The 25,133-nt window shown below is 42.9% G+C and overlaps 1 protein-coding gene across 2 annotated transcripts in view; it reads left to right on the top strand.

Moving 5' to 3' along the window:
• SYNE3 (spectrin repeat containing nuclear envelope family member 3) overlaps positions 1-25,133 on the top strand; it is a 56,238-nt gene that overhangs the window by 3,004 nt on the left and 28,101 nt on the right. For both annotated transcript variants that reach the window (XM_054276105.1, XM_054276104.1), the window contains exons 2-4: positions 18,970-19,127; positions 22,062-22,234; positions 22,653-22,962. In XM_054276105.1, coding sequence (XP_054132080.1) covers positions 18,984-19,127; positions 22,062-22,234; positions 22,653-22,962 — 627 coding nt within the window. In that variant the 5' untranslated portion in view covers positions 18,970-18,983. The remainder of the gene's footprint in view (positions 1-18,969; positions 19,128-22,061; positions 22,235-22,652; positions 22,963-25,133) is intronic.

Here is a 25,133-nt window from a genome sequence, read left to right as displayed (position 1 = left end):
AAGTGTTAGTCCTTGTCAGCTGCAGATGGGATTTTGTGGCACAGCTTTGATATCCTCTCAAACATGTTCTGCCATAGACAGGTGCAGTAGTGTCCTTAGAAAGGGCCCCCTTATAACTGGGTTGTGTCTGTCTGCGTAAGGATTGTGGGCCAAGTGTGAATCCTGGTAATTCAAGCATGTGAAATGAAAAGATCACATTGTAGCAGGAAAAATTCTTGAGCTCCAGGAATGTTAACAGAGAGTGCAACTGGCAAGGGAGTTTTTTGCTTGGCATGTTTTCTATATGAAGACAAAGGTATCATGTACCTGAGATCAACAGGAATAAATACCAGGTCCTTTAATACCTCTTTGAGTCTGGCTGAAAAAACCTTTTTATTGTCTTTGGAGTGCAGAAAGTGGAATACTTTTAAAGGAAAATATCTCTTAGGGTAGTGCTTACTGATGGTCAGTAACGCCTCAGCTTCTTCAGGCTGTAATTCCATTAAATTAAAACATGCAAAACAGGTGGTCAGGGTCCCTTTTGATCATGCAGGTCTGCTCTGCAAACAAGTGAATGATAGGAAATTAGTGTCCTCAGTTAATATTGGTTAAAGTAGTCTGAAATGTCATGACAAAAACTGAAAAGTGTCATTTGTGTCATCAGTTGCCATCAAATGCAATGTTTAAAGTTCAAAACAGCCTGATAATGATTAGTTAGAGGGCCCAAATATCACAGCCTTAAATTTTGCTTACATTTTGATCTGAAATAGAGTTTTATTGCCTGAGGCTGATATTGGCATATACAGACTTCTAATATTTCCATGACTAGCTGCAGTGTTGTCAGTATCAACTTAGACACAGTCTTGTTCTTTAGTTTGAAAACTTACTCTTCTTGTTTGTTTTCCAGTGTTTGTTGAGGGTATAACAGTTGAAGTATCAAGGAAATGGAGTCTTTTAAACTGAAAGTGGAGATCCTTACATAAGGATTGCTCCTTACACACTCTTCTGCAGAGCTGGAGCTCCAAGTCAGTCCTTGCCTTCCACAAGGACTGATGATTCTGCAACAATGTCTGTTAGACATTGCTGTGGATTCACTGCTTTGCAGACATAAAGTAGCCTGAACTGTTTCTTATCATATGTTCCTGTATTGCTAATAAATTGTATTACAGGATGGTACTGCCTGAATTACAGAAAAACTACTCAGAGAGTAGAACCCTGGGGTATTTAACTTCAGGTATCTGAAGTGGCCCCTCCTCAATGCTGAGGAAAGAATGGTAGTCAAATAGGGGTGGTGGTTCTCACTGACACCCCATATCAGGTTAATAAGCAATCTTTGATGTCTCTGGCTATGTACACAGTTTAATTGCATTTCAAGGAAAGTGTATTGATTTAATTTCTTTTCCTTAGACAGAACTGACTTTTAATGTCTCTGCTGTTACAAGCTCCTTTTCTCTGTTACATTTAAACAGAAGACATGGACTTGATATGAAGTCCTTCATATCAAGCAATTTCAAGAGAATTTCTGCTTTGACTATAACAGACTGAGGATTACAGGGCAGTCTCAGCCTTGGGATATCACTGAACAGGTGCATAAAAAAACATACTGTAAGAAATTAAAAGATAGCAGGAAACCAGGAGAACCAGGAGACTGTAATTTGATTGGAATTCAGGTATCAAGCTGTGGCTTGTTTGTTCTGTTCTTTATTAGTGTTTATTTAGTGGCACTGAAAGGTGAAATACCTGCTGTTACAGTTGTGCTATGCAGAAAGCCTTTTGAGAAACATGACAGTAATACTTGGGAGTGCAAGCTGAGTGAGAGCCTCACGTGGGACAGCTTGTGCTGGGGAACTTACTGTTGTATGTAGTAGATTTAGTGCCTGTCACCAGGGAATCCTAGACACACTTTACATAAGGCTGCCTGCTGCTCCCCTTGTGGCTGATTATGATTATAATAAGAACAGAAGGGATCAACAATAATCACCTGGTGCAACTGCCTGATCACTTTGAGGCTGAGTAAGAATTGAATCACATTATTAAGGGCACTGAATGCCTCAAACACTGACAGGCTTGGGGGATTGACCACCTCTCTAGGATACCTATTGCAGTGTTTGACCACCCTGTTAGGCAGGAAATGCTTCCTAACCTCCAGTCTAAACCTCCTAATGCGGCTTTACCTGCCCCAAGTTAGCTCTGTGATCTTGAAGGAGCATGTACAGTCAGAGGTTTAAAATGGAACCAATGATATTGGATGCTTTGTGTGTTGCTGGGTCTGTCAAAGGCTGCATTGATTATGATGCTGTTGAGAGCACCAGTGTCTTCCTCTGTGAACTGGGACACTAACATCTATTCCCGCAGGGTACTCTTGATGTGTGTGGCAGCTGTGTTGTAGGTGCCAGGTGGGAGGGTGTCACAGGTGTGACAGAGTAAACCACCCACAGTGGATCTGGGTACTGTTTTATTTTAAAACCAACACTAGAATTTTCACCCTAAAAGATTATCTCACACACTGACTTGCCTACTCACTCATCTGGACTGAACAATAATAAATTAAACAGTGAAAAAAGTCTAGAGGTTACTTTTGGCTGTGTTTTATCTCCATCTCACATAGAAGTGATATGTTATTTAAAGCATTAGATGCTTGTGTTATTTTCCTGCCATTATAATGAGACAATTGTATCATAAGAACATGTGTTGTTTCTGACTGAGGAGTTGTTTGAGAGATGTAACAGCTGGTCTTTATCCAGCCTCTGTGCCCCATTGTGGGTGCAGCCTGAAGGAGTTCAGGGAAGCTGAAGGTGGAAAGTGTACAAGCACTGATATACCCACTGCATTTTCAAATCAGTTACATGCAAAAACTGGGTCATGTGAGAAAATATCCTCCTACCTTAAATTCTCTGTAACTAAATAAAAGAAATAATTTCTGTCAGTTCTGAAGCTGTCAGTTCTTCCCCAGGCTGTGCATTTCCTTTAGCTTAGATGACTTATTTTTCTTAATCCAAGAGTCTTTTCATGAGCACTTGAGTCTTTGGTAGTGGTTACATGAATGGCAGATGACAGCAGCTGGCAAATGTAGGTGATGTTTCTTATGTAAGTCAGCAGAATTGGTCTATAGGTGCAGCAGGGTAAGCACAGGCTTTGTGTGAAGTACAAGACTTTAACCCTGGCTAATAACACTGGCTCAGTAAACGCCACAGACGCGCATTAATTTAGATCTCCAGATTAAGAGAGCACCCAAGGAAAAATTTGCTTCTTGCCTTGTCTTTTAAGTCCACCGGAGTCAGGGTAGAAATCTTGGCTCTGTGACAGTATTGCCCTTGGCTTTACCAGAGCCTGGGATTTTCCCTTGTTTTCTCAGATTATAAACCTTCCGACTCCATTAGTTGGGCTGCTGGTGTGAAATGCCAATATACAGAACATATCTGCAGCCTAACAAAAAGGAAAATATTTCAAGCATCTTTGGGTTATTTTTTGTTTGTTTAGGTTGTTGTTGCTTGTTTGTTTGTTTGGGGGTGTTCTTTTGGTTGATTGGTTTGGTTTTGTTTGGTTTTTTCTACAAGAGAAATTCCTGTTTGGGATGGAGCTACCAGCTACCCTAATGGTATTTTTGCCTTCAGTGTTACTTTATTTCTCCCTTCAGATCTTTGCTTGTCCAGATTTGCATATTGTGATAATATAGAGACTCAAAAGCCATCTGGACACGATCCTGAGTAACATTCTTTACTAGATGACCCACACTGAGCAGGGAGATGGATTAGATGAGCTCCAGTGGTCCTTTCCAAGCTCAGCCATTCCAAGATTCTGTGAATACCTCATGATGGAGGAGAGCTGGTGCTGTCATTCTGGTCTGCAGAGTGAAGTAGTATTTGCAGTCTGATGAAAGACCTGAAGGTGTTTATTAAAACCACTTTTATAAGTAATTATGTCGGCACATTTAATCCCAATACTTAAAGTGTCACAGCCCCCACCTTTTTTTTTTTTTAAGTCCTTTTATTGTTGAATGGTTAGTTATTGTAGTTAGTCAGTGCTGAGGAATCTGCCTGGATGTGCTTCAGTGCTCTGCAGGTTATTGTTTTCTATAGTGCCCTTCCTGTGTCAGCTATCACTGGTATTTGCGAAGTGCTGTTATTGCTACTAGCAGGTTACACCTTAGTTTGGGGATTTGCAAATAGATGTTTTTCTCAGTTAAGCAACTGTATCAGCAGCTAACCTACTTCTTGGTTCTTTTAGTCTTGTTCAGATCAGATCTGACATTTTTCAGGGTTTGGTGTGTGGGTTGAAATTTTTTTTGTTTGTTTCTTTTAATGCTAACTGGTTAATCAAAATACTTTGTTTGTTTGGTTCTCCTTGCTGAATGGAACAGAGCATAATGATGACCTAAGCCAAACCTTTAAGATGCTCAGCTTGCCAGGTGGGACACCTGAATCGTTAGGCTGTGCCTAATGATTAGGTTCTTCATAACAATTCATGATTTACACAGAGTGAAACTGTGTAAAACCAGAAAGAGAGATCAAGAGCTTGATACCTGTCTGTGCTATCCCTGCCAGTACCTCTGAGCCCAGTACTCAGGACAGCCTGATTGCTTGATGTGTTTCTTTTCTGAAAAGTACTTTCACAGCAATTCCAAACCAGAGTCTTTGGTGAGAAGCACTTGCTCTGACAGTCCCTTTACACCAATGTTACTCTAATTCACAACTAAAACATAGTTAGAAATATGTTCTGCGGAGTAGTAAGAATATATAACACAGTTGCTATGGTTGAAGAAGGATTTTTATACTGCTGCTCTGTTTCCTATCTGAGGGGTTTCACAGCTCTTTGTCAGAGCTCAGACAACACTATAATTTATAACCCTTGCAGCCCTGCTGGGGTGATGAAGTCTGTCTCCTGAGCAGTTAGAGGACAAATACATCCCTGCCTGCTTGAAGATGCAGACTGTTAGTGGGCAATGAGGCCACCCTGCCCCGAGTATCACTTACAGTAGATTAATCAGTGGGGCAGTGTAGTCATTTAGCTCTGTGAACTGCACTGGGTTTGCAGAAATGTTTCCTTCTCAGTGCCCATGGGCTGCCAGGTAATCTGAGATCATCCAACACATGTGTTACAAGAGTTACAGCTGCAGCAGATGTTACCACAGTTACAGATGCAACTGAATCCCTCTTTGAATTTAGACATGTCAGCCCGAAGGAGGGGCCATTCAAATGCTTTCTGCTACCACAAGAGAAATGACAGCTGGCCAGAAGAGTGGGGAAAAGTTTCATCCCTTGCTGAAAATGAAAATGGACTTCTTTATGTGGGAAAAAAGAGAATGGGAGATCAGATGCTGTGAGGACATTTGGAATATTTTGCTGAACCTGGTTTCCATGAAAAAATGAAGTTCACTCTAAAGGAAATTATGCTCAAGTGGTAATGTGGTATTTATATATTTTAAACATGTTGTGATACTAACTTACAGGGAGTTTTGTGGGAATGCTGCATTTTTCACTGTTAGTTTGATCCTCTCATTGCTGCCCCTAGTTTGTGGCTGTCTGTGCTCACCAGGAGAGCTCCTTTGCCTTCTGGATTAGTCACCCAAAGGGATTGATTCTTACCTTGCTTTAGAAGCTGCTGTGCATAGCTGATGTTAGCCATGTGTGCACTGCTTCTTCAGTACTACTAGTTTCAGTGCTTTTTAAAAAATATTAATTTAATTTTTTCTTGTGGGACTATGGCAAACTTGCAGTGACTGTGGATATACCACAAGAGAGAGAGAGCAAGGGAAAAGTGACAAAGGGGTTCCCTTATAGGCATTTAAAACCTCCCATTCAAACAACACAATTCTAAAACAACCATGATTTGACTTTCAGATAAGTGGACCAATCTCCAGTTTATGTCCCCTAGGCATCATATAGTTTAGCCTGCATGTATTTTGAGATGTTCTTATCCTGATGTGTTTGAGATATTCATATAGTTCTAAGGATCATTCATGTTAGCAAAAGGCTAACAAGACAGTTGGACAATAGCTGATATATCAGTTCCCTCTCTAGAGATACAATCAGCACTGCTAACTCTTAAGATGTTCCTCCTCTTCTGTCCCTTGGGGTTTTTTTACTGGAATTCTGTTTGGTTGGCTGAGCTGAGGTCACTGCTGCACATGGGGGTCACAGCCTCTCTGAGGCCACTGGTCTTCAGTTAATTCTCTGTATTAGCAACTTCACAGGTTAGCTTGATAAACATTTGCTATTCCACTGTTCTTCTTCCACTAGGTTTTCATTAATCTTTGTTCCTCTCTTCAGTTTTTCCCCATGCTCTTCCCTTGTGCTTCCTGGTTCCAAAATGGATGAAGAGGCTCACGGCTTTATCCCTGTTTTTATCTGTAGCTTCTAATTTGGAGGTAGAATTCAAACCAACTTTTCCCCCCCATGTTTTGCTTTCACTGATTTCTCCACCTCTCCTCCATATTAGTTGTAATTCTAGAAATGCTGCTCAGTGTAGTATAAAGTATGGCATATAGCAACTAAAAAGGTTGAGAGATTGTGGCCTTAGGGACCTGCTTTGCATTTGCACCAACTTGAGTAAGTGGCCCCTGTTTTGGTCTTGGAGTGTATTAGATGTGCACCATTAGGATGATGCAAATGGTAGTGGGCTAGATAGACCAAACCAGTGGGTTTTATTGAATGTCTAAAAGCAGGATCTTAATTAATCAAGGGAGAATGCTGCTTTATATTTTCCAATAGTTTTGGGGGGTTAGGGAAGGAAAATTCATCATGTGCTCCATCATGAGGGACAGGTAATGCCTGCAAAGTATATTCCATTCAGCCAAATTGTGCAGCAGAGGTATTTCCTGGAAATATCAGCTAACCTCCTTTTTGTCTTGTGTGATTGTAACTCAGAGCAGAATCTAGATTAGTGTGTCAGTCTGTGAAGGGAATTTCCTGCTAGAGACCTTGAGAGTGAAAAAGAAGTGGAAGATAAGGAAAATTATTATTACATTAGAGCACGAGTTAATGATTTGTAAAATCTCAGCTCTGACGTACCTGTCTGCACTTTTACTTCTTGCTGGCCTCCATCCTGTGTATTCAGTTGCCATTCAGCAAACATCTGTCAGGCATAATAATTTCAAGCATTAATCCTTACAGGAATTAACCAGCTTGTTAGTTGATGACCTGAACTAGATAGTTTCTGGGGATTATTGCTATTTAAATCTCACCTACGTTTTAAACAGTGGCAGCATGCCCTGCTCTGGGTTTCTTTTCTTTCTCTTTTTATTTTTTTTTCTGCGCTGATATATCTTTGGGTTGCCATCTCCTCTTTCACTCCCGCAGCACGGGAGGAGGCAGAGAGGAAGTTCTGTGCTTCCTCTACATTACTAAGGAGGAAGCCACTGGTTTCTCTTCGTGCCAGACTTGCTCGTGCTGCCAACTGTGCTGAATTGCTGCTCTAACACCCAGTGGAGGCCAGGCTGGATTGGGGCTGCCATGCTGGGAAGCCATCAGGAAACTTTGATGGAATCACCACAGACTTTCACCTACCCTTTTTACCAGATTTCCCAGGATTTTGGTAAGGCTTTTACAAGGTTACTTTTATTTCATAATGTAGTGAGATGGTTGTGACAGGCAGTGTGTCTGTATCTTTTGCCTCCTAATAACTTTTGCACTCATTTTCTGCTTTGCATTAAATTTCTCAGAGACATGGAAGTGTTAAAGACATCAAGTGTCTTGAAATTTCACAGATTTGAATTCTAGTGAAAGGGGAGCTAGAAGTCAGTGGCCTGCTGCAGGAGAGCCATGACAGAGGGTTCTGGCAGCAGGCAGCTGTGAAGGGTGCCAAGATCAGCCCTTTCGCGCGCTTTTCTCCAGAGCCAGCCCACGCCTCCCTCCTGCCTGCTGCCACAGTGCTGGGGGAAAGGGTGGGGGCCCAAGGGTGAGGGCCCAGTGCAGTGAAATAAGGCCTGATAAATTGTTCTGTGAGCAGCAGCCAGGATGGGGAGCTCCTTGATGTAAGGCAGGAGAAAGGAAGCCAAAATATCCCTACAGTGTGTGCAGCAGAAGGGTTGCAGATAAGGGACAGTTGGTGAAGTTAAAAGAGAAGTCTATTGGGAGCTGGGAGTGTGGCTGGCACTCAAGACATGATATCAGCTTTTACAGCCCCAAAATGCTTGCTGAACTGGAACTGCTGAGATCCCTTTCCTGAAGTTTCAGTTTAAGGTCACATATATAACTGAAACATGACCTAGGGGTATGCAATAGGTAAAAAAGGGGACTAAAGAAATTCAGATTTATTTTTTAACTAGGGAGCATAGTTTGCACAAACCCCATTGCTTGTGCTATGCTCATTGAACCCAAGCAAGGTCATTGCAGGCTCTGCTCTGTGGCGCTTCAGCAACTGTCCTCATCAGAGCCAGACACATTTTCCTTCAGGAAGAGGATAACTGGCTTCTCCTGTTTTATGAATCAACCTTTTGCAAGGTACCTGCTGAGCCCTGATCTGTAAATTGAAAGGGAAATACTGGAGAATAATTTCAGTGATATGAAATGCCTTTAAAGTACAGCAGGTGTTTGTGTTATCTTTAGAAGATAGCTTTGGAGACTAGAGGGGAGATATTTTTATTTATTTTAGACCAAAGTTGAGGTGCCATGATGTCTATTCCTTCTTGCAGAAGAATTCTGTTATTACTTGGGTTAAACAAGTCTATAGCTTTATACCTCTTCCTTCTTTCAAGTATTTGAGAATGGGTAGTGCTATGTCTGCCTGTGTGTGTACCAACCCTTGGCTGATAGGGACCCCTGTTGCTCTAAATATATCTCTGTGTTAGCTCTCTGACAGCCCCAGGGTGTCACAGACATCTTTTATGAAAAATCCTTTCCTTAGGATTTTTCCTCCTGAGAAGCTGAGAGGCCTCAGAAACAAAATGTAAACAATGATTATCTGCTGCTGTGGAATGCAACAGGTGCATCTGTGATTGGTCTCATGTGGTTGCTTCTAATTAATGGCCAATCACCGTCAGCTGGCTGGGACTCTCTGTCCGAGACACAAGCCTTTGTTATTCATTCTTTCTTTTTCTATTCTTAGCTAGCCTTGTGACAAAATTCTTTCTTCTATTCTTTTAGTATATTTTTAATATAATATATATCATAAAATAATAAATCAAGCCTTCTGACACATGGAGTCAGATCCTCATCTCTTCCCTCATCCCTGGACCCCTGTGAAGGTTGTCACACCAGGGATATGTCCTGTAATATTTAGGGTGGAATTTTCATACTTGCTGAGGAGCAGCACGCCCTGAGGCCCCCTTGGGGTCCGAATGGAGCACAGCCGCCTGATCTCTTCAGGCATTCGCGGGGAAAAGAAGAGCTTTGCTTTCTTGTAGTACTCCATTTCTGAAAGGCAGTTGCTACGAATGACAGGAGTGAGGAGCAGCAGCAATGGCTTTGCTCGTGAGGAGCAGCAGCAGCATTGGCTTTGCTCGTGAGGAGCAGCAGCAGCAATGGCTTTGCTCGTGAGGAGCAGCAGCATTGGCTTTGCTCGTGAGGAGCAGCAGCAGCAATGGCTTTGCTCGTGAGGAGCAGCAGCAGCATTGGCTTTGCTCGTGAGGAGCAGCAGCAGCAATGGCTTTGCTCGTGAGGAGCAGCAGCAGCACTGGCTTTGCTCGTGAGGAGCAGCAGCATTGGCTTTGCTCGTGAGGAGCAGCAGCAGCACTGGCTTTGCTCGTGAGGAGCAGCAGCAGCACTGGCTTTGCTCGTGAGGAGCAGCAGCAGCAATGGCTTTGCTCGTGAGGAGCAGCAGCATTGGCTTTGCTCGTGAGGAGCAGCAGCAGCAATGGCTTTGCTCGTGAGGAGCAGCAGCAGCAATGGCTTTGCTCGTGAGGAGCAGCAGCAGCATTGGCTTTGCTCGTAAGGAGCAGCAGCAGCAATGGCTTTGCTCGTGAGGAGCAGCAGCAGCACTGGCTTTGCTCGTGAGGAGCAGCAGCATTGGCTTTGCTCGTGCTGCTCAGCGCTGTCACTGTCTGCCACCGCAGCTTTAACTCTCCGGTCCCCTGGCTGGGGGCCGGCTGCCGACAAACGCGGCTCACTGCTGGCTCCTGCTGCCGGCTTACTCTGCCTGAGGGTTGATGAATCTCAGCAGGAGGAGGTTCAGACCCCTCTGGGTGTACAGACCCCAGGGTTTCAGTCCCGATCAGCCATAAAGCATTGTTAACACGGCGTTCTCCTCCCTGCCGCCAGTCCCAGCCGGCTGCAGGCCCAGTGAGGCCAAGCCCAGATGTGACCACAGCGCCTGGGCAGCTCCCACTGTGGGAGGGGGACAGAGACGGGAAACTGCAACTCTTCAGGCAAAAATGAGTCACGAGAATGCAGCCTGTTTAATTCAATTCCAAAAATGTTCTCAACCACTCACAATTAATTCATAACCAACGTTTTGCAGTGGTCTACTTTGTTTCTGGGATGAGGTTGCTGACGGTTCCAGCAGTGTGTTTTGTTTGGGACACAGGCAGGCCTTGTTTGCCTGTGGGTTTCTCTGAACACAAACCAGTGCTGTTTTGCAATATAAAGCCTGATATTATCAGATTAATGCAAATACTACTTTTAATTATGTACAGAGTGCTGACTGTTTAGGTGTAGCTATTTAGTGTTTTGGTATAGCCTCCTGTATATTGTTGACAGCATTGCAAGTGTTCATCTCTTTCAGGGGTCATTTTTCTCCTTCTTTATATAAACGGATCTTTCTGTTCCATGCAAATTAAAATCTGCTAGTTTTTCCTTAACCATATGCTTTGATCCCAGGAAAATAACTCTTAATCAACAGCTTTAGTATCTAAAATTAGTATTGTCCTACTTGCTACTTTTTTTCCAATTCCATAAGTCTCACTTTCACTATATAAATATATCATTAGCATAACTGAACTGATAATGTTTTGAAAGATATATCTGAGAAATCTTCTTTTGGAGAGTTAGTCCTTCAGCTGTTCTAAATGGGACAAAAGACTTGTGCCCTTAGAGCATTCTTGCTAAATACTTGCAAGTTTCTAAGAAATATTTCCGGTATATACTTGACTCTAAAGATTTATGAGTTTAAAAGCCATGTGCTTATTGCTCCAAGTTACACACTCAAAGGTGGAATAGTCAAATGATAGTCAAAAAATATTTTAGCACTGATCTTGTAAGGGGAAAAAATTGCATGTTTAAACCCCCCTCCCAGATTCAAATGTTCAAATGTGGAAACAGTGATGCGGAACAGGAAAGAATACAGACTTGCAGACAGATTGACATCCTGTAGCCCTGAGCATTCATATTACAACTGTGGACCACTTCAGAACAGAGAATTCCTGAAGAAGGTGAATTATCCCACCTCTGGTATAGCTCTTTGCCTGGAAGTGCCCCCTCTCTTGCATGACTGGCTATGGAATCGCAGGGCTCCTACCCCAGGGTGTCCCACCACAGCCTGTGGGTCAGTGCAGTGAATCCCCTTTTCTGGTGGGAGATACAGCCCATGCTGAGGCCACATGCTCCAGCTGGGCTTGAGAGTCTCTTCCTGAGTATCTCTGCTTCCAGGGTGAAGGGCATGGGAGGTGGAAGCACTGCAGCTTGCACAGAGCAGTGGTAATGCAGCCGAAGTCTGTGACAGCCCTTTCTTCCCTCCATCACTCCATGTCCCTGAGTACACACTGATGCCTTCTTTCATTGCCAAACCCCTTCTGTCTTGTCTTCTGTAATCTCTTTGGGACAGAGGTATTATCCTTTTAACTGTAGGGCACTTCTGCTCAGCCAGGGTGCTGTCACAGCTCACTGGTCCTATGTGGCTTAACACTCTGGAGTCCTGATTGTGGCACTGGCCCTTGGGAGCTGCCATGTGACAAACTGCACTCAAACAGGGAGAGCTGTTCCCAGCCAGCCAGGGAAGATGGGCAATTTCTCATTAGGGTTCTGATGCCAAACCAAAGCTAAGCAGCATAGCTGGAGTATGAAGGATTGCCAGGAAGAGTTACTTGGGAATAGTCTGCAGAGCAAAACTAATTGGCAAAGTATATTTGGCCAATAGGGATAACCACACCTCTGAGAAAATGAGGTTGTCTGTACACAATAATATGATCAGCAAAAGAGGAATGATTTATCATTCCTGAATTGTTCCCTGATCTCTGGCAAGGAGCAGATCCCACAGGGGTTTATTATCAGTATATCAGTGCTGTGACTGGCGCCCAGTACTGTCAGCTGACTTATGGTAAAACTTAGGGAGCTGACAAAAGTTGAAACAAATCTACTCAAGGACTTGTCCCCAGCTGCTCAAGATGCAGATTGCTGGTAAACCCACAGATATCTCTTGGGTAATCTCCCATCAGATTCCCTGGACCTGAAGAATCTTTCCTGAAGTTGTAGAGCAGAGGTGTTAAACCTGTGATTTCCCAGACTAAAGTGTCTGTGAATGGTAACTAGGAAAATGAAGGCTCTTGTCATTAAGTTTAAAGTCACTAAAAAGATATCTGCTTCTCAGCAGACACTTGAAGTGGTACAGATTAGAAGAGGCTGAAAATCACCCTCTGCAGCATTGATTAACAGAATCTTCGACTTTGTTCTTGTCCTTTCAAGTATTTCCTTATTGCTCAGAGGCAAGAAACAAAGTGTCTTTGAACCCAAGCTGTTATCTGTAAAAGGGATAGGATAGTCTTACTTTCCAAGAGGGCTGACTGAATAAATTCTCTAAAGACTGTTTATACCTCGAAAATGTGGGAATAGAAAAGCAGAATCTAAACCAGACAGCTATCTAATGCAGATACTCTGTCTCCTTGATGGTAAAAAAAAGTTGTAGACCAGAAGTAAACCCTGCATGTTACTTATCTAGTGGAATCATGGCAGACCAACCTGTCTCCTAGAGTGACCTGGAAATGCAGAAGTTTGTGTGTGGAGTGTATGGAAATGGGGAGAGACTTGTAATTACGAGTCCTCACTGTTTTTACTTCCAAATGCCTTGAAGACTGAAATAAAAAATAAAAATGCTGTGATCAGATCTATTGATTATGATTCCCTAGAAGGGAAGATGGCCCCAGGACTCAATTCTGCCTTACTTGTGTGCTATGATTCCATTCAAGTATAAAACTATTTTTAAATTTCAATCCCCTTTATTTAAGGAAATGGCTTTTTAGACCTGGGAATTACATTTTTCCCCCAGCAATCTTAGGAAACAAAAAGATATCCCACTTGTACTGGCTCTCACCAAAGTCTGAAATCAGTTTTTAAACAAATGGCTGGAAAAAAATCAGGCATTTTTTTGAGAGTTAGCCTGCACAGAAGATGTCTCTGCTTTTCAGTTTTTGGTAACAAAGAGAATATTGTCAGGCGTGACCATGTTGTGGCAGAATACCTTGCAGTAGCCATAGGTTTCCTGGGGATTGTTTTGTAAGGGAGAGAAAGAGGCTGTCATATGGATGGTGCTGTGTGTGCTCAGAGTGATGCATTCCTTGGGTGAAGGGGATGCTTGCAATGAGGATATGGATGTGTTTATTCCAAAAACCCCTATTCACAATCTAGCTCCTTAATTAGGACAAACAATTGCTGACTGTCATAAACATTCACTGTGAGCAACACAGGAGAGGGCTGTGTTGGAAGATGGCCAAAGTGATGGGATTATGTTTTGAGCCTCTCAAAGATTATGCTGGAAATAACTACACCTTTTATTTGAAACCTTGAGAGCTTCTGCACCTACTCAGGCAGGTTAGCTGGGCTCTGCTGGGGTGCAGCTGCTGTCCTGGAGGCTTTCAGAAGGCTGGTAAGGCTGGCTGCATTCAAAATTCACAGCAGCTCCTCCTGGAGTAGACCAAGAATATTCAGCTTTGGAAAGGCCAGGGTCAGTGCTCTGTGGTCTGTGCCAGCCCCTGACCTCTGCTCCAATGGAAGCAGACAGAGCTCCCAGCTCTGTGCCTCCTCAGAGCTCCCTTTGTAGTATCTAGGGAAGCTGAAAAGTTACTAAATTATCTCAGATACAATTCCCAGAACCAAAACTGCTTCCACACTCATACATTTGTCTAAAATTTGATACAGTTCAGTGGGCTTTTTTAAATATTTTTTTTTTCCACATGAAATCCCAGAACCAAATGAAAAGGGTTATGAAAAGTTTGAAGTATTTCAATAATTGGAAAATAGTCTCCCTAATGGTGAGTGGTTTGAATTTTCCTGGAGCATTTTTGTACTTTTATTTTTGTAAGAACTGGGTTCTGGAAACCAGTCAAGTAGTACATGCATATAAGAATCCAAGACATATTGAAACAATTTTAAAGCCTGTGTTCTATAAATGTAGGGCTTAAAAGAATGTGTAAAATGGGAGTGGTTGTAAGAAATGTTTTAAGAGATTTAAATTTAAAAAAAAACCACCAAAAAACAGATCCCCCAGTATGACTGGCAGAGAGAAAATAGTACATTAAGAAACATTGCAAAATAATAGGACAATCCTAAGAAAAAGACACTACACTTGCAAAATAACTTTAAAAGCTCTCAGTAGTGTATTTACAAATATTAAATAAGTCTTGCCATATCCCAGAAGAGTTATCAGATGCACTAGCATGGCTCCTGCAGTGGCTGTACTTAAGGGAGAACTGCTCAGAGAAATTGCTCAGTGAGTGCCACGTGGGTCACATGAAGCGTGACCTCTGCCTGTGTCTGTCAGTGGAAACCCAGAGATGTCCCTGGCTCCCAGAGCTATGAGGCAGGGCAGTCAGCTACTTTATTTCTCTGCTCCTTCAGCAAGATGGTTCCAAGACCACAGCTGAAACAAAGCTGCCTCTGCGTCTCTTCAGCCCAGCCCAGCACTATTGGAGCAGATTTTAAAAGCAAAACCCAGCTTGCTGTTGCTTTGGATCTGACTAATTCATGCTGTGGTGTTCAGACTGTGGGCAAGCTGGGGGTACAGCATGTGTGCCCTCCAGCATCCTTCCAGCTGCCCCTTCCTTCTCCAGGATTTTGGGGAGAGGTGGTGGGAGTACTCTGACTTCCCTCCTTGCTAAGTAGTTTTGTGCCTGGGTGAGAGAGGGGAGAGGAGTGATGCTGACAAGGGTGGGCTGTGTCAGGTGTTCACCTTTCCCTCCTCCAAAGGTGCAGCTATCCCATGCATGTAACAGCCCCAGACAAAGCAGAGCGTGCTGTGGGTGTGCAGTGGGTCTGGCAGAGCTGGGCAAGGGCTGAGCCATGGTCCCTCTGTGGCACTGAAATGTGTGTGTGCCTACCCAGACACTGCCATGTTCTGGGGGTCACAGGGATGATTCAGGGAAAGCAGGAAGAGTACTTTTGTGGGAGAAGTTCAACTACAGTTTTCTGCAGGTAACCTGTCTTACATTTTCCTGTTCCTAAAAACAGAAAAATGTGCTTTTTGTAACCTGTGGATATACTGCAGGAGCTGTCCTGGGTCAGTTCTGTTTAACACCCTGAAATATGCTTCTTGATTACCTCTGCCAATAAACTGTTCCTGCATCTGGACAAATAAACCTTGGTTTTGCTCAGCATCTCATTATCTGTGCCAGAATTTCTTACACACACAGCTATTACCCTCATTTAGTAACATGTATAGAGATGCAAGTGATTTCTGCAGTGTAAATGTGCTTTCCCCAGGATGAATTAATACACTGATTCAAGTGGCATTAAATGAAAGAGGTTTTGAACAGCTGGATGCGTTTGAAAACAACTGTGAGAAAAACAATCTTGTGCAAATTTCTCAGAGGATCTCACTGGTGATTAAGGGAAGACTTTCCATGGCACAGTGGGTTCCAGAGGCTGAGCCTGGGACAGGGGCTGTACAGGTACCACTGTACAGGTGTCCCTAATGGGCTGCTGCTGTTACAGATTGGTGTGTGAATGGTGGCCTTGCCCAGCTCCACAGCTTAGCTCTGTTCCAGGAGCCACTTTGTCTCCTTTGTCCTTTTTGTGCTGATCAGGGTCCAGAAGTATTGCTTAATTTCATCTCCAGAAGTATTGCTCAATCTCTTAGTTCCAATGATGCAAGAGAAATGGGGTGAATGCTCTTGAATGCTTAACTTTTATCCACTAATCATTAGTCCCAGCTTTAGAAGAACTTGCAAAGGAGTTACAGATCTTGCCACATCTCAAATAGACAGCAGTTGTTCCTCCTCCCAAGCAGAGAGTAAGTCAGAAATCATACTTTTACCTTGCAGGTATAAACAATGCTGTTAGTGCTTGGGAAGGGTTCCAGAGCAAAAGTCAGGCACTGTAGCTGATTGCTTCAGCCAGCATCTGCACAGAGGGAGGACAGGAGGTCTCAAAGGCAGCCCAAACCCATGTCAGATATTGCAGATTGTAACCACTATGAAATCCACCTGGGCATCGAGTCCATGCTAAATTTAATAATCCTTGTGGTACTAGATACAGGAATTGCTTGGTCAAAATCAGTCAGTGATATTTTATTGCCTGTAGTTGGAGTGGCAAAGTGTTTCTCTTCCTTTGCAAGCTGGTGCTCTTAATATTGAAATAACTTTTTTTGTGGTTTCCTGTGTTGACTGCTTACGTGGATTGACTGTGTGTGGGTTGGGGGAGGCTGTGTTACTGGGAGGTTTTGACAGAAATTCCTTGTGCTCAGAGAGCAGCAGCACGAGGGCAGAGTGTAAGTGGGGTTTTCTTCCTGTTGGATGACAGTAGGTTTTCCACTGCTTTTTAACCATGTTAGACTGCCCTCAACTTTTTGTAAAAAATAGGACTAGGATAACATTATGTTCTGTATTGGCTACTCCATGACTGGAGTACTGAAGCCAGTTTTAAATATGATATGGAAGTTGCCAGGAATAGAAACCTCTCCTAGGAAATGAATGCCACTTCTTGCCAGGGTCTATCCAGCAAATGCCCTGTGAGTTTTTGTTTCACAATAGCATAATTTGGAACTAGCACTCATACCTGAACATTCAGAAGCTCATACCTGAACATTCAGAAACTGTTTGCCTAGAAATAAATGTATGTCTGTAACAAGGGGAGTTTTAGAGGATAGTCCCTCTACAACTGCCAGATATAGTGAGAAATGTTAGTGTGAAAATTAGGTGGTTTTTCAGCTGTGATGACATGTCTGCTCTTTTCCAAGAACAAGATTATTGTAGTTCAGAAATGTCAGTTTTGAACCAGTCATAGTTGGAGAAGCTATCTAACAATCCACTGAAAATAACATTACTCCATTAGCTGGCTTCCTCTTTAGCACTGTTGTGATGTAAGTCAATGATTTTAGCTTAATTATATATCCTGTCATGTTTTTATATTGGAGAGAGGGAGTAGCTGCCCCATGCCACACCACCCTCACTAAATCCAGTACATCCGGTTTTATTTTTAAAAACTTTTCAACGTGAGGTCACTCTTTCTAAAGCTACTCTCAGGTTCTGAGAGCTGCAGCCTTAGATGCTGACCTGTCTGACAGGTCTCACTTAGGGAGGAATTCCATGTTTCATGAAAATGCAACTCTGCTGACCTGCACAGGAGCTCTGACCCCATCCTCTGCTCCAGCTGTCCCCATGGGTGGTGCAGTAGCTGCTCTGCAATTCTTTTATTCTGCTCTGGAACCTGTTGAGTAGAAAGCCTGCTGAGAGCCAGGAAGCAACAGTTCAGACTGTTGTGAATGCTGACATTTTGTTTTCTCTGGTCCAATGTGGAAGAAAACTGACTGGGAGCTGCAGGAAGGACCTCTAATATTGCATGAATCCTTTTACCTCGTGGAGAGGAACATTGGCAGGATGGTGGGGAGCTTTCTGCTTGTGGGCAGATGATGGCTCTCTCTTGTAAAGACTGAGCTGCTGAGAGCTGTGGTGGTTGCAAAGCACCACTGGCCCAGCTTTACCAGGAGCCATGCTCTGCCTCTCACACTGAGCACTTCTTCCACATGAATTGTTTCATGGAAGCTGAGGGGCTCTGTGGAACTGAAGTCTGCACAAAAAACTTGGGTTCAGTAATTAAGTCTCAAACTTTGTCCTGAAAAAATCTTTCAGTGATGAATAACAAAGAGGAAGAATATTTTATTTTCCACAAAACACTGGCTGCTTGGCTGGCAGTATTGTAGGATGTGATCCAAACCCATTGAATGGCAATGGCTCTTGTTCTGTTCACTTCAGTGGAGCTGACCTACAGGGTGCTCTGTTATGGCTCATCCTTATTAGTGAAGTTTAGTCCAGCAGTCCTGGGGGTGAGCCTAGGATGGCTCTGCTCTATTGTACAGGCACAAAGGAGCTGTCTGGGCAGTGGAGAGCTTGTGCTCTACACAGAGACATCAACAGAGCAACCAAGCATCACACATTTCTGCTGATTGGGAATGGGCAACAGGAGAGAGGGAGAGCAAAATGAAAAGCTTGGAGCCTGGTATGGAGTATAAGAGATGGCCAAGGAAGACATCCACCAGGGTTGATAATCCCCTGTGAAGGCTTGTTTGTGGTTTGTCTTGGAAGTTGCTGGCCAGTTCCCATTGCCTGTGTATCCCAGACTTGCTGCATGTGCATTCAGGTAACCCTGAATGGTCTCAGCACAGAAGTTAACTGAGAGTCTAAGCATCTGATCCTGTTCTCAGCAGCTTTAACACCTCTACAACAGCAGTTTATACACCTCTAAGTTAAGCATGTGCCAAGGTACTTCATTACTCTGGTGTCAGGTGCTCAGTACATGAGCCTGGAAGGGCACTGGAAGAGTTTTACACTGACATGGCTCTGGAAGGAAACAGAAGGTGTTTGTGTTTGGTGCAGCTAGTCTGGAATACACACAAACACCAAATTAATCTTATTTAAAAGCTTTGAATTAAGTCTGTTTACTGTAAAGGATCCTCCCACAGTTCTCCACCTTCTTTTTGTTTCCTGGTGTATTTTCATTTGGGAAAGCTGCAGTGTGGATATGTTCTCTGTGCTCAGCTGAACAGCGATCCTGCTGCAGCTTTTGGTATTGCTGTTCAAAAAGGAAAGCCACAACATCATTGGCTTTTCTCCCTTTCTCCTTTGGATTGCCTTTCATTCCTGCTCAAGTCTCACCCAAAACCTGCTTATCTCCCTGTTTCCTGTCCTTTCAGCTTCCTCAAATGCGATGACTCAGCAGCTCCAGGATGAATTTGACAGCAGTGTGGAGAATGCAGAAGCTTGGATGAAGGCCATCCAAGAGAAACTGAGGATCAATGACAACACCAAAGGACCTCGATCTGCCCTGGAAGCCAGACTGAGAGAGACTGAGGTAAGGGAAGGGCAGTGGGATTCATAGCTGGCTCCCACTCAGGAGTTTTCCATCAGGATATTGTCACTGCCCCTGCTTGTTGGAGCATTGGGCCTGTGTGGATGGGTTCACATCAGTATTCTTTTACATTTTCTATTTGCAAATTGTTTACAGATGTAGAAAAAAGAGGATGGCAATTTGCTATCACTGGCTTCCAAGCTTTTCAGATTGATTTGGAACACTAGCAGCCGGTTTGGCAGGTTCAAATGTTTACACTCTCCTCAAGCCTGGAACAATTTGGTTGCTGCTTGCAATTACCATAGTAATTTGCAGACAACCAGCATATAGTATAAAAGAATCAGATCATGTTAGTGTTCCACCCCCTCCAGGACTCTGGCACTGATGGAAAAAGATTGCAGTGTCCTGGTAATGGGCTGTTTTAGAGTAATTCCTTTGTCCTTTTCCATAACCCTGATGATAACGGGGTTTACAGATCCCCTTTATGATCTGTTCAATGAAAAGGTAAAAGTTCTCTTTTTTTTTCCTGGTTTTACTTAATCTGTTTTATAACTCTTCTCAGTGAGATCCTGTTGCAGATTGTGCCTGCTCTCTTACAATGATTTCACATTCATTAACTTCAGTTTCATTAGATGTTATCTAGGTCTTGTAATCTCAGAGAAGGAAACACTCCTGTTTGTCCCATTTGTACCATTGGAGGGAGTGATGATCTTTCTATGACTAACATTTAAACTATTTTTATACTTTTATTACCTGTAATTCCAAGTAATGTGTTCTTTAATTTAGATGGCAAGATATTTCCCATTGTTACTTACCCCAAAGTCTCTCCTTTTGTGTGTCTACTTATATTTGGTCTGCCTCTTCTGAAGTTTGACAAAAAATGTTGCAGGCTTACATGAGGGTAGGATGATAAGGTAGTTTACAGTGATGTCTTCAGCCTTTTTCCTTAACTGTGGTTTATTGGAGGATGGATCTTGCCTGTGGCATAATACAGAGACTGTTCATGGACTGATGGATGGTGGCTAGACTTGCATGTCAGTCATAAAAATCTGAAGCATTTTGTCTTGGTCTATAGTTTTATTTTTCTAACCTTAAATTATTTTCACCCTTTTCTTTTGTCTGGAAAGCTATAATGTCTCAAGAAACACACAAGAGACACAGGAACTCGAGTAGAAGAGTGGTAGTTTGGCAAAGAGGGGACATTCATGGCAGAGATAACAAGTTATAGGGTCTAGAGATTTGTGGTGATGTGATATGGCCTGAACTGCTGAAGCCTGTTTACTTCTGTGGGCTTTACAGGAGATCTGTAACATGCAAAATGTCATAATAAGAAATTCTTTTGACTCACACTTTGGAGATTCATCATTCTAAAGATTGACAAGTTCTTTCTTCCTGTGTGTACCTTAACCCCCTCCTGCTCCTTCATCCTGCCTCCTTTCTGGGCCTGGCTTCTGTCTCCAGCTCAGATGCCCTTATGATGTGCTCACTGCTTCACCTATTGGCTGTCTTCAAATCCACTGTTTGGTTTTCAGTTCTTTTTTTGCACCTGGCTTGCCAGTTTTTTTTCATGCTTCCTTCCTGTGGTTTATTTTCTGTTAATTTGTTAATGAAAATGTCAGCCAATGAGACAAGTCATGTAAAAAACAGATTTGAAAAAGAAAAATGACTGTACAGCCACTGCTTTCTCTAAAGCTGTTGTTTGCTTCTAATTGCTGAAAGAATATTAGGCTTAGAATACACCTTTACGATTACACTTAACCTGTTGGATGATAGCTAGTGGCTTGTATTTTCTTGCTTTGCCCTGCCCTGTGTCCTGCTTCCCTGGATTCTATTAATCACACCTTTCTTAGTAAATAATTTCTGCAAACAACTGTTGATACATCACAGGCAGGTATGCTGCCTACATGCCAAAAGAACAGGCTTTGCTTTTCCAGAATGTGGGACTGGAGATCCAAAGCCCTTTTACTTGTCTCACCTTTGCAATAACTGACATGATCAAATCCCAAAGGCCTAATTTTTACCAAAAGTAATGGCTGATTTTGGGAATTTTGGTGTTTTCATTGTAAAAGCCTTTTTCTTCAAACTGGAAAGTCTGCAGTTTGCCAGGAGTTTATGGAAGAGCAGCAAGAAAAGCTAATTTGATAGTATCAGAAGTTTGGATAAAGTAATGTTGAAAGTTGACATCTGAAGTGGGGGATAATTAATCTGTTAAATTGTACAGAACTTGTGCTGATTTTTCCATCTCTGGATACTTAAAATTAGATGACTCCACTTTCAGTTCCTGGCATTCCTATTTGTGTAAGATACACATTTTCACCAATTCATAACTTAGCAATTTAGGGTCGAAGCAAAATTTGGTAGCAGGCAGAAAATTCCACTAGTTAATTTCTCTTGGCTTCTTTTCTAAGCCAACTTTTATTTGCACTAGGAATTTTTTTTAATATGCTTCATGATTTCTTATAGCATAGCTTAAGATGGAGAGGTTGCAGTGTAGCCTGTGGAGGTTGCCTCTTTGTGCTTTGGCAGGTGGGGAAGAGCAGCTGGCCTGTGCTGTTACCTTATAACAGCAATGGAAACACAGCCACAGGCATTTCCTAGAGGATGGTCTGTTTTTTTAGCTAACTTAAATGTTTTTCAACTGCTGTGTGGTATTCAATTAAATTCAGTCCTTTAGGATGTTTAAGAATAAACATTATTTTCCTTTCAGGAGAAACTGCAGCAGGGAGTTAGATGGGAAGGGTTAATTGTCTGTGCTGTAGAGAAACGTTTCCATCCCATGGCAGTGTGGTGTTAACAACTGGACTTGGTGATTGTGAGGGTCTTTTCCAACCTAAATGATTCTATGAGTTCATGATTCCTGGGAAAAACAAAGTTAACATTTCATTAATTATCCTTGTTTTCTTTCCATGCTTTCAGTATCATTTGTTTTTCTCACAGAAAATACGTGCCCTGGAACCAGAAGGTAGCTTGAAAATGGACTTGATTCTCGTGAAGGCAGATGCTGCTCTTCGCTGCATCAGTGAGGAGAAGAAGCGTGAGGTGCTCTCTAAACTGAAAGACATTAAAGCCCTGTGGGAAGAGACAGCCATATACATCACTCACTGTCACAGGTAAGGCAAACACATCTTGGCTGTGTTGAGGCAGCTCTTTCCTCCAGTGCTTTCATAAAGTGCTTCCTGCCTCTCTCTGCTCCCTGGATTGTAGATAGCAATTCCCTGCTAATTCCAGTCCCATGAGCATTTTGGTGACTGTGTGCAGAGAAAGGATCAGTGAGACCTCAGTGCTGTGCCTTCACAACCTGGCCCACCCACCCCACGGTCTGCAGTGATGACTTTGGACAGGACCTTGTACAGAGTATTTCCTCCCCAAAGCAGAGAGGACCTGGGAAGTGAATCCAAACCCTGAGAAGTCAGAGCAAGTTAAAACTGCTGAGAACCTTGTACACTGCTTTGAAAGCCTTTTGGAATTGTTGGTCTCCACTCTCCCATCATCATTTCATCTAACTCCTCTCTCTTCCCTCTCCAACAGCCGCATTGAGTGGGTCTGGCTGCACTGGAGCGAGTACCTGAAAGCCCAGAATGAGTTTTACACATGGATTCACAACATGAGGGTCACCTTGGAGCCTGACATTGAGTTGCAGCTTGGTTTAAAGGAGAAGCAGTGGCAGCTGAGCCACGCTCAGGTTTTGCAGAATGATGTCCTAAATCAGTCAGTGCTGCTGGAAAGGCTGCTGGAGGAAGCTGCTTCGTTGTTCAGCAGGATAGGTGACCCCAGCGTGGATGAGGATGCTCAGAAGAAAATGAGAGTGGAATATGAAGGAATCAGGCAAGAAGCTCAGGTACACTTATAGAGAGTGGGAGGGGTTCAAATTCCTCCCATCTGTGATGTTTGCTGCTTGCTCCTTGAGTGATGGGGCTTACTTGGTAGGGCTGCAAAAGGAAGCAGAGCTGAGGATCCCTGTGCTTTCAGTCAATGGACTGTTTGAAACAATTGTCCAGTCCCAAGATGAGCTGTTGTCCTGGGGTGATGTTAATTGGGATGCTCTTACATGGTGCTTTATAGTGTGTTGCTGCAGGCTGCTTGCTGTGACCTAGTGAATCTTGCTTTAGGTCATCTCTGTATAAAGTTTGAATTGTTCCCCATCTTTCAGCACATTAGTGGTTCATGTATAACCAGATGCAGAGTACTCATGCCAGGAGCCAGGGAATATTACATGGACACAGCCTTGCTGGCGGAAGTAGGGGTAGTTGAGACCCAGAGCTGCCCTCCTGCCTGCAGAACTGGGAAACAGAGGTGGGAGTCAGCTCTGGCCCAACACTTTGCTCAGTGGCCACTATCTGAAAGATTTTCATGCACACAGATACTAATTCTTGTCCAATACTGATCTTCCAGCTTGAATAGTTGTTGGATAGGCTGGTGTAAGACATTCTACTTCATCTTTTAATACCAGTGATTTCCTTTCACCCTGTTTTTGCGTAGAGGTTTCAGAAAATGCTTGTACTTTTCACTTCTAAAACTCACATAAAGACAGGATTAGACCATGTGGTATGGCTGAGGAGCAGACATCTGTGGATGGGCAGAAGAATTCAATTTCTTACTAATCAAATCAATAGAAATACTCAAAGGGATATTTTAAAAATATATATAGATACATCTATACCAAACCTAGAAATTAAAACCTAATTTTTGCTCATAGTGGCTTCCAAAATTTCATAGGCTGGGATTACCTGGTGCAAATAATTTTCATCACATTGGTTCTGCTCTCTGCCTCTGTTATAATGCTGCCTTCTATTAATTCCCACACCTACACACCAATCCAGAACTGGAGCCTGACAGTGATGGATGCTTTCCCTCCCTGAATGCCTTTGTACAAAGTTAACTTCGGATCACACTGGAGGAACAACAACATTCCATTTCCCTGCTTGCCCCACAGATACATTTTCTCTTTTGAAGTAAAATCCCCAAGCCTCCAAAGTGACAAAAAAAAACCCCCTTAGTTGGCATCTTTTGTGAGCATGTAGTACAGGTACTTTTCTAGCCATGTATACACAACTACTGCTAATGTCCCTCCAAAATCTAGAGTATGTTTGGAAATTCTGTAGCTGCAGCGGCCACAGAGAAGCCACCAGCAGACTTGGGCCTCAACATTGTTATTTATTCTTAAAGGTAGATCCCTTGATTACAAGGCATCTGGATATACATCCAAGAAGGTTCCTGGAAATTCAGGTGTTGTCTGTCTAGATTGCCATTTAAAATTATCATTCACTCCCTCTTCACCAAAATTGTCTTTGGTTTTGAAGCCGGAGACAGTCATTAGTTATTTTAATAAAGCTGTTCTTTTAGACAAGTAATTTTAATAAGCAAAGCCAGGATATGACCTCTGTGAGACTGATTTTACATGGTGTGATTTCTCTAACTGACTTGGATATGTGCTGGTGTAAATGAGATCAGGAAGTGGCTCATACTAGTTGGACAAAATATGTCTTTATGTTTCCAGCCAACTGAGACACTAGAAAAAGCTTTTCTTTGGCATTGGTTATAAATACCACATTTCATAGAAGGATGGAGTGAGAGAATCCAGCTAAGAAATCCCTCTTTCAGGAGGTATGGAACAAAGAAGGGAGTTGGAAAGCCTTGGATTTCACAACTGAAGTAAATGAGGAGTTTATTATCTAATGCCAAGGTGACAGGCACCTAGGGAATTGTGTTGGAAAGTATAACACTTGTTAGGGAAACCCTGCCACCTCTTCCAGTGGGCAGGAGGCATGAATGAATGGAAGAGACACAGGAGTTGTAAGGGGATTGCTCTGGCCCCTCACATGATGAGAGCCAGACTAAAAGTGACTTGCAGATGCCAGTTGAATGCCTGAGCACAGGAGGCTCGCTGGTGTTTGTAGATTACTCTGGTGCTTGAAGGGCATTTTTAGACCCTGTGCAGTTGTCCAGCTCTATCAGAAGGCAGGCTCTTGGACGGTGTTTCTTGAATGGTTTGCCTGTGATATTGCTTCT

Source organism: Melozone crissalis, unplaced genomic scaffold, assembly GCF_028551555.1.
Source record: "Melozone crissalis strain CALT ecotype California unplaced genomic scaffold, PUWL_Pcris_2 ptg000018l_1, whole genome shotgun sequence".
NCBI lineage: Eukaryota > Metazoa > Chordata > Aves > Passeriformes > Passerellidae > Melozone > Melozone crissalis.
The sequence above is the reverse complement of the archived record's forward strand: the minus strand, read 5'-3'. Positions and strand labels throughout refer to the sequence as shown.